General features: G+C 45.3%; 1 protein-coding gene across 4 annotated transcripts in view; it reads left to right on the top strand.

The window, feature by feature from the left end:
* Positions 1–12500, top strand: part of slc8a1a (solute carrier family 8 member 1a) — a 19435-nt gene that overhangs the window by 1948 nt on the left and 4987 nt on the right. For 2 of the 4 annotated variants that reach the window (XM_060858942.1, XM_060858941.1), the window contains exons 2-4: positions 1–571; positions 8583–8689; positions 12226–12246. The exon at positions 1–571 is cut by the window's left edge and continues 1254 nt beyond it. In XM_060858942.1, coding sequence (XP_060714925.1) covers positions 1–571; positions 8583–8689; positions 12226–12246 — 699 coding nt within the window. Of the gene's footprint in view, positions 572–8582; positions 8690–8921; positions 9026–12225; positions 12247–12500 lie in introns of all 4 variants that reach the window. The other 2 variants (XM_060858944.1, XM_060858943.1) reach the window with 1 other exon arrangement.

Below are 12500 nucleotides of genomic sequence, written 5' to 3'. Positions count from 1 at the left end.
CCGCTTCATACCAGTGTTTGGAAAACTGTGGCTCAGTGGCACTGAATGTGGTCCGACGTGGAGGTGACCTGACCAGCATGGTTTCTGTAAACTACCAAACAGAAGACGGCACTGCCAACGCGGGCTCCGATTACAAGTTCACTGAGGGCATCATCGTCTTCAAACCAGGTGAGACTGAGAAGGAAATCCGAGTGGAAATCATTGATGATGACATCTTTGAAGAAGATGAGCATTTCCTGGTCCACCTGCGCAATGTCAGGGTTCTGTCTGAGGGAACAAACCATGAGGATTCAATGTCTAATCACGTGGACAGCCTGGCAGGACTGGGACTTCCATCCACTGCCACGGTGACCATCTTTGATGACGATCACGCTGGGATCTTTATGTTTGAGGAACCAGTGATGCACGTCAGTGAGAGCATCGGGGTGATGGAGGTGAAAGTGGTGAGGATGTCTGGAGCTCGAGGAGTTGTTGAAGTTCCATATAAAACCATCGCTGGAACAGCTAAAGGAGGAGGTGAGGACTTTGAGGATACCTACGGAGTCCTGGAGTTCGAGAACGACGAGATCTCGTAAGTCTTTACTCTTTGATTGATTTGTTTTGCAAAGTATTAATTATGGAAGCAGATGAAGTCACTGTTACTTACCAAATATCCTCAGCCGTCCGCTGTATTTATAGGTGCCTCAGTGCTGCTTTACGTCTGTTACAAAGCTAAAACCACAGACACAAAAGTTGAGGTTCCGCCTCACCTTTACCATGGAAGATACACCTGAGTAGCTTCTTTCTAAAGTACGAGACTCAGGTACAGCTCCTGATTGGTTGGAGTGAAGCCTGCAGTCACACCGGATCCTTGCCATACAATAGAACCAAATATTTATATTTACTTAGATTTAAAAATAGATTAGTATTATGAATATTAGTGTTATTAATAAAATACTATATACTAATTAGAATTTAAGGGGGCACGGTGGCTTAGTGGTTAGCACGTTCGCCTTTTTCGTTCGCACGATTCCCGCCTCCCGCCTCGCACGTTCGCACGATTCCCGCCTCCACCTTGTGTGTGTGGAGTTTGCATGTTCTCCCCATGCCTTGGGGTTTTCTCCGGGTACTCCGGTTTCCTCCCCCGGTCCAAAGACATGCATGGTAGGTTGATTGGCATCTCTGGAAAATTGTCCGTAGTGTGTGATTGTGTGAGTGAATGAGTGTGTGTGTGTGTGTGTGTGTGTGTGTGTGTGTGCCCTGTGATGGGTTGGCACTCCGTCCAGGGTGTATCCTGCCTTGATGCCCGATGACGCCTGAGATAGGCACAGGTTCCCTGTGACCCGAGGTAGTTCAGATAAGCGGTAGAAGATGAATGAATGAATGAATAATTAGAATTTAGAATATACTGTCATATATTTCACACATATCTACACGTACTTTACTATAAAAGAAATTTACAAATGCTCAATTTATATTGCAATTTATTCTTACAGATTTATAAAGCTTTTATATACTCACCTGTATTAATAATTTATTTTAAAATAATCACTTTTCCATGTGGAGAAAGATACTATACATGTATTACATTCTGCTGTGCTGCATGAAGTCGTTTGAGCTATTTTTATTAATAATGCTGGTATTTGTAGGAAAGTGTTCACTATGCTAATTTCATCATGCTAACTGGGGTCTCCTGGAATGAAGCTCTCACTAACCATGTAGTAATCAATATCCTGAACACTTTTCATCACTCACAGATGACAGGTGTATTGAGTGCTGTTTGGTATTTAAACCTGTTTTCTCTTCTTGTAGGTTTTATTCGTTTGGTGATTTTACTTCATTCTCTCAGCTTCATTTCTGCTCTCTTAGCATAATTGATCGCACACAGAACACTAAGACTTATAGATATTAATGCTTTCAGAGGTTTCTTAGTAAAATGCCAGCAAAGCATGCGGTGGATGCGGTCAGTGTTTTAGTACTGAATTTATTTGTCTTATTACTATTTTATTCCTAAAAAAAGGTTTGCTCTTTTGTAACTGCTGATAACTAAACCTCTTTGACGGTCCTGAGATTGAGCTCATGATCTTGGAGCTCAACGTCACTGAAGAGAATATGAACAGAAATCAATAAATACAGTCGAGATTTAGAGTCACCGAGTGACCACAGGATTAAACATGTCCGAGCTAGTGAGAAATCACAGTGATAAAGATGTTTATAAAGCAGTTAGGAAACTGAACTGTATAAAACAAAAAAAAAAACTAAAAATTAAAGCCACCTCACCACATCACCACATCATCTCACCACATCATCTCACCACATCATCTCACCTCACCACATCACCTCACCACATCATCTCACCACATCATCTCACCACATCATCTCACCACATCATCTCACCTCACCACATCATCTCACCACATCATCTCACCACATCATCTCACCACATCATCTCACCTCACCACATCATCTCACCACATCATCTCACCACATCATCTCACCTCACCACATCACCTCACCACATCATCTCACCACATCATCTCACCTCACCACATCATCTCACCACATCATCTCACCACATCATCTCACCTCACCACATCATCTCACCACATCATCTCACCTCACCACTTCACCACACCATCTCACCACATCATCTCACCACATCATCTCACCACATCATCTCACCTCACCACATCATCTCACCACATCATCTCACCACATCATCTCACCACATCATCTCACCTCACCACATCATCTCACCACATCATCTCACCACATCATCTCACCTCACCACATCATCTCACCACATCATCTCACCTCATCATCTCACCACATCATCTCACCACATCATCTCACCACATCATCTCACCTCACCACATCACCTCACCACATCATCTCACCACATCATCTCACCACATCATCTCACCTCACCACATCATCTCACCACATCATCTCACCTCACCACTTCACCACACCACCTCACCACATCACCACCTCACCTCATAACATCACCTCACCACTTCACCACATCACCACCTCACCTCACCACATCATCTCACCTCACCACATCATCTCACCTCACTACATCATCTTACCTCACCACTTCACCACACCACCTCACCACTTCACCACATCACCACCTCACCTCACCACATCACCTCACCATCTCACCACCTCTCCACATCACCTCACCACCTCATCTCAATACCTCACCTCAGTACCTCAAGGGTTTCTACAGGACAGCTGAAGAATCTGTATGATTCTCAGAAGTGTCCATAAAGGTGTGATAAAGGAATCTGAATTTACTCACATTTACTGATCATACTAATGTATGCTAGTGTGGTTTTGAGGTGATCAGGGGCTAGTTCAGCATCTTACATTAACATTCCTGTAACATGGAGTACAGAACCTACAGTACACACTAGTCTAAAGCCAACATAATAAACTAGTCCAGAAAATACAATACAGTAGTGTGTGCACAGAAAATAGTCAGAAATGTCAACAATACGTTAGCATGAAGTTCCACTGTGCTGACAGGAAGTGACCACAAAAATGTCAGTAAAAGAAAATGTAAATAAAAAGTAGATTAGTGAAAAGCTAGTCAGCTTCTGTGTGGATGAATGAGGCAAGCTAACTGCTAGCGCATTGCTAATACAGAACTCTAGCATTAAGTCTATTTCACAGCTGGAATTTATCAGACTTTTGCAGGAAATGATCCAAATTAAAGTAACTACATAGCTGGGAGTTTCCTTCCTTCATTTGTCAGGAGCTGCAGTTTCTCCTCTTATGGGACAGAGACACACACACACACACACACACACACACACACACACACAGTCACATCGCTATTTATTTGCAGCATCATGTGACATTTTCCGTGTGAGGGAGGATGTAACAAGCACAGATATGAGCCACAGAAGATAAACAGCGTGGGATCTCGGACGGTTTGAAATGGAAAAGTGTCTGGAGCTCAAGCTAGCCCTGTGTGATGAGCTACACTTTGAAGCACACCGGCTGTGGCTAACGCTAGCGCTCCTTATATAGCCAAGCTCTGGATGGTGTTTGGAGTTTGTGAGACGGTACAGGATAGCATGCAGGATGACATAAATCACACACACACGCCTGTATTTTTTAAACCTAAATTAGTGTAGCATTTCTGTGTGTATAAAGGAATTAATGGAGTAATAATTCTGAGTTATGGAGTGGAAAATAAATCTCAATCATATAAGCATATTAAAGCTTTTACAACATGTTCCATTTCATCACATCTGCAGATTAACAAACCATGTCCATCTCTCTCTCACACACTCACACACACACACACACGTGTGTGTACGTGTGTGTGTGTAAGTGTTTTAAACCAAACTGAATTGATTGTGTTTCTCTGGATGTATTTTTGCCCTTAGTAAACAGAGTGAGATTAGATGTGGGATTTGTTTGTCTTGGCGTTTGGGTGTAATGGTCACAGGGGGCACATGATGCCCTGGGGAGTGTACTGAATTACTAAAAATACAGGAAAAACATCATTCCCATCTAAACACACACACACAGCTACAGCAGATAAAAATAGACATTTCAGGAACTTCATCTATGTTTTTTATATGTTTAACATGATCAGAGGTCTGCTCCAGTCTGGTCTGAAGGTCTGCACCTTTACTTTAAACCCGTTTCCTATCGACTATGGAGTCTAATACAGTGACAGAACATTGAACCAGTGAAAATAAGAACCAGCTGATCCACAAGATTAGAAGCAGGTCTACTCGAACTCCTGTAGGTAGGACAGTAGTGATGCATCAGGAGTTCCATGAACAAATGCAGCTCTGCCATCTCCAATCAGAGACTCTGCAAACACACTTACATTTACACCTGACTGCAGCATCACAAACTGCAGCTTCCTACAACAGTCCCATACAGCCCCTCCCACTTCACCCTGTGTGTGTGTGTGTGTGTGTGTGTGTGTGTGTGTGTGTGTGTGTGTGTGTGTGTGTGTGTGTGTGTGTGTGCGCAAGGAATCTCACCCAGCAGTGTCTCAGAGGACACAGAGAAATTATTTAAAATGATTTTCTCAGGGAATAATCACATTTCTTAACTGTTATGGGAACACATTCTCTGTGGGGACTCTGTCTCACTGTCTCTCTTCCTCACTCTCTGTCTCACTGTCTCTCTTCCCCACTCTCTGTCTCACTGTCTCTCTTCCTCACTCTCTGTCTCACTGTCTCTCTTCCTCACTCTCTGTCTCACTGTCTCTCTTCCCCACTCTCTGTCTCACTGTCTCTCTTCCTCACTCTCTGTCTCACTGTCTCTCTTCCTCACTCTCTGTCTCACTGTCTCTCTTCCTCACTCTCTGTCTCACTGTCTCTCTTCCTCACTCTCTGTCTCACTGTCTCTCTTCCCCACTCTCTGTCTCACTGTCTCTCTTCCTCACTCTCTGTCTCACTGTCTCTCTTCCTCACTCTCTGTCTCACTGTCTCTCTTCCTCACTCTCTGTCTCACTGTCTCTCTTCCTCACTCTATGTCTCACTTTCTCTCTTCCTCAGTGTCTACCTCTCTGTCTGACTTCCTCATTGTCTCACTATCTGTTTCACTGTCTGACTTCCTCACTGTCTCACTGTCTGTCTCACTGTCTCACTGTCTGTCTCACTCTCTCACTTTCCCACTTTCTCACTGTCTCACTGTCTCACTGTCTGTCTCACTGTCTCACTTCCTCACTGTCTGTCTCACTGTCTGACTTCCTCACTGTCTCACTGTCTGTCTCACTGTCTGACTTCCTCACTGTCTGACTTCCTCACTGTCTCACTGTCTGTCTCACTGTCTCACTTCCTCACTGTCTCACTGTCTGTCTCACTGTCTGACTTCCTCACTGTCTCACTGTCTGTCTCACTGTCTGACTTCCTCACTGTCTCACTGTCTGTCTCACTGTCTGACTTCCTCACTGTCTCACTGTCTGTCTCACTGTCTCACTGTCTCTCTCACTGTCTGACTTCCTCACTGTCTGACTTCCTCACTGTCTCACTGTCTGTCTCACTGTCTCACTTCCTCACTGTCTGTCTCACTGTCTGACTTCCTCACTGTCTGACTGTCTGACTGATTTTCTCAGGGAATAATCACATTTCTTAACTGTTATGGGAACACATTCTCTGTGGGGACTCTGTCTCACTGTCTCTCTTCCTCACTCTCTGTCTCACTGTCTCTCTTCCCCACTCTCTGTCTCACTGTCTCTCTTCCTCACTCTCTGTCTCACTGTCTCTCTTCCTCACTCTCTGTCTCACTGTCTCTCTTCCCCACTCTCTGTCTCACTGTCTCTCTTCCTCACTCTCTGTCTCACTGTCTCTCTTCCTCACTCTCTGTCTCACTGTCTCTCTTCCTCACTCTCTGTCTCACTGTCTCTCTTCCTCACTCTCTGTCTCACTGTCTCTCTTCCCCACTCTCTGTCTCACTGTCTCTCTTCCTCACTCTCTGTCTCACTGTCTCTCTTCCTCACTCTCTGTCTCACTGTCTCTCTTCCTCACTCTCTGTCTCACTGTCTCTCTTCCTCACTCTATGTCTCACTGTCTCTCTTCCTCAGTGTCTACCTCTCTGTCTGACTTCCTCATTGTCTCACTATCTGTTTCACTGTCTGACTTCCTCACTGTCTCACTGTCTGTCTCACTGTCTCACTGTCTGTCTCACTCTCTCACTTTCCCACTTTCTCACTGTCTCACTGTCTCACTGTCTGTCTCACTGTCTCACTTCCTCACTGTCTGTCTCACTGTCTGACTTCCTCACTGTCTCACTGTCTGTCTCACTGTCTGACTTCCTCACTGTCTGACTTCCTCACTGTCTCACTGTCTGTCTCACTGTCTCACTTCCTCACTGTCTCACTGTCTGTCTCACTGTCTGACTTCCTCACTGTCTCACTGTCTGTCTCACTGTCTGACTTCCTCACTGTCTCACTGTCTGTCTCACTGTCTGACTTCCTCACTGTCTCACTGTCTGTCTCACTGTCTCACTGTCTCTCTCACTGTCTGACTTCCTCACTGTCTGACTTCCTCACTGTCTCACTGTCTGTCTCACTGTCTCACTTCCTCACTGTCTGTCTCACTGTCTGACTTCCTCACTGTCTGACTGTCTGTCTCACTGTCTGACTTCCTCACTGTCTGACTTCCTCACTGTCTCACTGTCTGTCTCACTGTCTCACTGTCTCTCTCACTGTCTGACTTCCTCACTGTCTGACTTCCTCACTGTCTCACTGTCTGTCTCACTGTCTCACTTCCTCACTGTCTGTCTCACTGTCTGACTTCCTCACTGTCTGACTGTCTGACTGATTTTCTGTCTCACTGATTTTCTGTCTCACTGACTGTCTCACTGTCTCACTGTCTCTCTCACTGTCTGACTTCCTCACTGTCTGACTTCCTCACTGTCTCACTGTCTGTCTCACTGTCTCACTTCCTCACTGTCTGTCTCACTGTCTGACTTCCTCACTGTCTGACTGTCTGTCTCACTGTCTGACTTCCTCACTGTCTGACTTCCTCACTGTCTGTCTCACTGTCTCACTGTCTCTCTCACTGTCTGACTTCCTCACTGTCTGACTTCCTCACTGTCTCACTGTCTGTCTCACTGTCTGACTTCCTCACTGTCTCACTGTCTCTCTCACTGTCTGACTTCCTCACTGTCTGACTTCCTCACTGTCTCACTGTCTGTCTCACTGTCTCACTTCCTCACTGTCTCACTGTCTGTCTCACTGTCTCACTTCCTCACTGTCTCACTGTCTGTCTCACTGTCTGACTTCCTCACTGTCTCACTGTCTGTCTCACTGTCTCACTTTCTCACTGTCTCGTTCATAGACAGTGCCCTACTTAGTTCTTACATTATTTACAATAACAACAATTATCATCATCGTGAGTGTTAAGCAGCTCGGAGTATAGATGTGTGTGAGAGGGCGTGTGTGTGTGTGTGTGTGTGTGTGTGTGTGTGTGTGTTCTTCTTGAACAGCATAGTGATGGTTTATAAAGTGTGATAGTTTACAAAACGTTTCCCTGTTTGCATTCTGGATTTTACTTTGGAATGTTCATCAACCAGTCAGATGCCAGAGATGGAGGGAAACGTGTGTGTGTGTGTTTATCCGCCATGGAAACATGAGTAAGCTAATGAAACCTTCAACACACTTGAAGTCCCACCCACTCAAACCACTGGTACAAACTCCACCCACTCATAGCCCTGATACAAACTCCACCCACTCATAGCCCTGATACAAACTCCACCCACTCACAGCCATGATATAAACTCCACCCACTCACAGCCATGATATAAATTCCACCCACTCACAGCCCTGATACAAACTCCACCCACTCACAGCCATGATATAAACTCCACCCACTCACAGCCCTGCCCACATATTAAACTAATCGACCACTAAACCTAAACATGATCTAATATGCAAATGATATCCCTGAGGTCATAATCAGTGCGCTCACTCATTCACTGATTGGATGAAGTCCCACATGCTCATTAATTATTCATGAATTTCTCTGTATTTCTCTCTCTTTGTCTGTGTCTCTATTTGTCTCTCCGTCTCTATTTGTTTCTGTTTCTCTCTCTTGCTGTCTGGCTGTCTTTCTCTCTCTCAGTAAATCTGTTCAGATCAATATTATCGATGATGAGGAGTATGAAAAGAACAAGAACTTCTTCATGGAGATTGGAGAGCCACGATTGTTGGAGATGAGTGAGAGGAAAGGTGGGCTGTGCTTCTCTAAGCTCCACCCTCTCTGAATGTGACCTTACAGCGCTGTACTATTTTAAGCTCCACCCCTTCTCAGTGTAACATTGCAGTCTGGTGCTTCCTGCTGGACAGAACTCCACATACATCCACAGAGTGTTGAGTAAAGATGGCTGCCGGAGCGTCCGAGCAGGAACATAGAGATAGTAAAAATAGTGCTCTTTAGTGATGAATGTGTTTCCACCTACAGGAAAAGCATCAGGGTTAAAATCATTGACCACGATGAGTACGACAAGCAGGCGAGCTTCTACATCCAGCTGCAGGAGCCTGATTGGAGGAGGAGAGGATGGACAGGTGAAAGAGGGCGAGACGCATTATTAAAAAGCTCACTATCGGACTCAAAACTTTGTTCTTTTTATTCCTGCAGCTTCCTGTGTGTCTGAGCCTCGCTCTCTTCCTCCTGCTCTGCTTCTCATCCTTCAATCATCAGCTTTACCTCAGAATTTCTCTTGCCCATTCTCACTGCCTCAGCTAACAAAAAAACCTTTGTTATTCAAATAAAACCAAAGAACATTAGTAAGAATTATTTTTATTTCTTATTTATAAGAGTCCATGCTGTGGATGGTGCTGCTGCAGCTCAAGTTAAAGTGCAGCACAGTACAGAACATCCAGCTTTCCATCCAGAATGTCTGCCATCTTCACCAAGTTTTCAAACACAAATATGACAGCAGGGCTTCATACGGTGGCTGAGAAGTGCAAACACAGAGGAATAAAGCTTTCTGCGATACAGTCCAAGTTAATGTTTATACCATGTAAAGAGGACACTATGTCAATGATTACATTGTCTTCAGTGAAACAGCGTATACACAAATCCATCATCTCCTCTGTCTGTACAGTCTCCTTTAAAATATCTAAACATTTCACACAGGAAAAACAAAAAGAAGCCAAATGACTGAAATGACTCAGAACTCAAAACAGACACAGCTTTGTTGTTGTCTCACACCACAGACAGTCTCTCACACTCACAGACAGTCTCTCACACCACAGACAGTCTCTCACACTCACAGACAGTCTCTCACACCACAGACAGTCTCTCACACTCACAGACAGTCTCTCACACCACAGACAGTCTCTCACACCACAGACAGTCTCTCACACTCACAGACAGTCTCTCACACTCACAGACAGTCTCTCACACCACAGACAGTCTCTCACACTCACAGACAGTCTCTCACACTCACAGACAGTCTCTCACACTCACAGACAGTCTCTCACACTACAGACAGTTTCTCACACTCACAGACAGTCTCTCACACTCACAGAAAGTCTCTCACACTCACAGACAGTCTCTCACACTCACAGACAGTCTCTCACACCACAGACAGTCTCTCACACTCACAGACAGTCTCTCACACCACAGACAGTCTCTCACACCACAGACAGTCTCTCACACTCACAGACAGTCTCTCACACTCACAGACAGTCTCTCACACCACAGACAGTCTCTCACACTCACAGACAGTCTCTCACACCACAGACAGTCTCTCACACTCACAGACAGTCTCTCACACTCACAGACAGTCTCTCACACTACAGACAGTTTCTCACACTCACAGACAGTCTCTCACACTCACAGACAGTCTCTCACACTCACAGACAGTCTCTCACACTCACAGACAGTCTCTCACACTCACAGACAGTCTCTCACACCACAGACAGTCTCTCACACTCACAGACAGTCTCTCACACTCACAGACAGTCTCTCACACCACAGACAGTCTCTCACACTCACAGACAGTCTCTCACACTCACAGACAGTCTCTCACACCACAGACAGTCTCTCACACCACAGACAGTCTCTCACACTCACAGACAGTCTCTCACACTCACAGACAGTCTCTCACACCACAGACAGTCTCTCACACTCAAAGTCTCTCACACTCACAGACAGTCTCTCACACTCACAGACAGACCCTCATACTCACAGACAGTCTCTCACACTCACAGACAGTCTCTCACACCACAGACAGTCTCTCACACTCACAGTCTCTCACACTCACAGACAGTCTCTCACACCACAGACAGTCTCTCACACCACAGACAGTCTCTCACACTCACAGACAGTCTCTCACACCACAGACAGTCTCTCACACTCACAGACAGTCTCTCACACTCACAGACAGTCTCTCACACCACAGACAGTCTCTCATACTCACAGACAGTCTCTCACACTCACAGACAGTCTCTCACACCACAGACAGTCTCTCACACTCACAGTCTCTCACACTAACAGACAGTCTCTCACACCACAGACAGTCTCTCACACCACAGACAGTCTCTCACACTCACAGACAGTCTCTCACACCACAAACAGTCTCTCACACTCACAGTCTCTCACACTCACAGACAGTCTCTCACACCACAGACAGTCTCTCACACTCACAGACAGTTTCTCACACTCACAGACAGTTTCTCACACCACAGACAGTCTCTCACACCACAGACAGTCTCTCACACTCACAGACAGTCTCTCACACCACAGACAGTCTCTCACACTCACAGACAGTTTCTCACACCACAGAGTCTCTCACACCACAGACAGTCTCTCACACCAAAGACAGTCTCTCACACTCACAGACAGTCTCTCACACCACAGACAGTCTCTCACACTCACAGACAGTCTCTCACACCACAGACAGTCTCTCACACTCACAGACAGTCTCTCACACCACAGAGTCTCTCACACCACAGACAGTCTCTCACACCACAGACAGTCTCTCACACCACAGACAGTCTCTCACACTCACAGACAGTCTCTCACACCACAGACAGTCTCTCACACCACAGACAGTCTCTCACACCACAGAGTCTCTCACACCAGAGACAGTCTCTCACACTCACAGACAGTCTCTCACACCACAGAGTCTCTCACACCACAGACAGTCTCTCACACTCACAGACAGTCTCTCACACCACAGAGTCTCTCACACTCACAGACAGTCTCTCACACCACAGACAGTCTCTCACACTCACAGACAGTCTCTCACACCACAGACAGTCTCTCACACCACAGACAATCTCTCACACTCACAGACAAAAATTTTCATTTTTGTATTTTGTAAGTTTGCACTTCTCAGCCACCAACACTACACTTTAAACGAAGAATAAACATATAGCTAGTGAAGAAAAACGAGCTGTGGAAAGAGATTAAAGCCTTGTGGTAGTGCAGATGTTAGGAACATGATCAGGACAGGAAATTATTTAATACACACAACACACACACATACACACAAAAACACCCACACATACACACACACATAAATACACATACGCACACATATGCACACATACACACACATATACACACATACAGACACATAAACAAGCACACATACACACACACACACACACACACATAAACACACACATATACAAGCACACATACACACATGTACACACACTCGTGACTGTTTGGTGTGTGTGTGTGTGTTGATGGCTCTGCTATTCATCACTCACTCAGACTTTTGTTTCTGTCTTTTCTGAACATTCATCAGCTGTCTTACTGCATGAGTGTGGTAAGTGCTTCTGTCTGTCTGTCTGTCTGTCTGTCTGTCTGTCTGTCTGTCTTTACTTTAAATGTAGTTGATGAGCTGAGATGTGATGCTAATGTCCCTAACAATAATAAGCACTGAGACACTTAACGAACTCCCCAGAGTGTGGAGACACTGCTGAAGGAGGAGATAAGCACAGACATTTAGCAGACTATGCTATACTGAAGACTGTTAAACTGTTAGCTACATTAGCATGATAGCTTGGTTTGGCTGATTGA

The sequence above is a fragment of the Tachysurus vachellii genome, chromosome 23 (assembly GCF_030014155.1).
Source record: "Tachysurus vachellii isolate PV-2020 chromosome 23, HZAU_Pvac_v1, whole genome shotgun sequence".
Classification (NCBI taxonomy): domain Eukaryota; kingdom Metazoa; phylum Chordata; class Actinopteri; order Siluriformes; family Bagridae; genus Tachysurus; species Tachysurus vachellii.
Note: the sequence above shows the minus strand (reverse complement) of the source record. Positions and strands in the feature narration are given on the sequence as shown.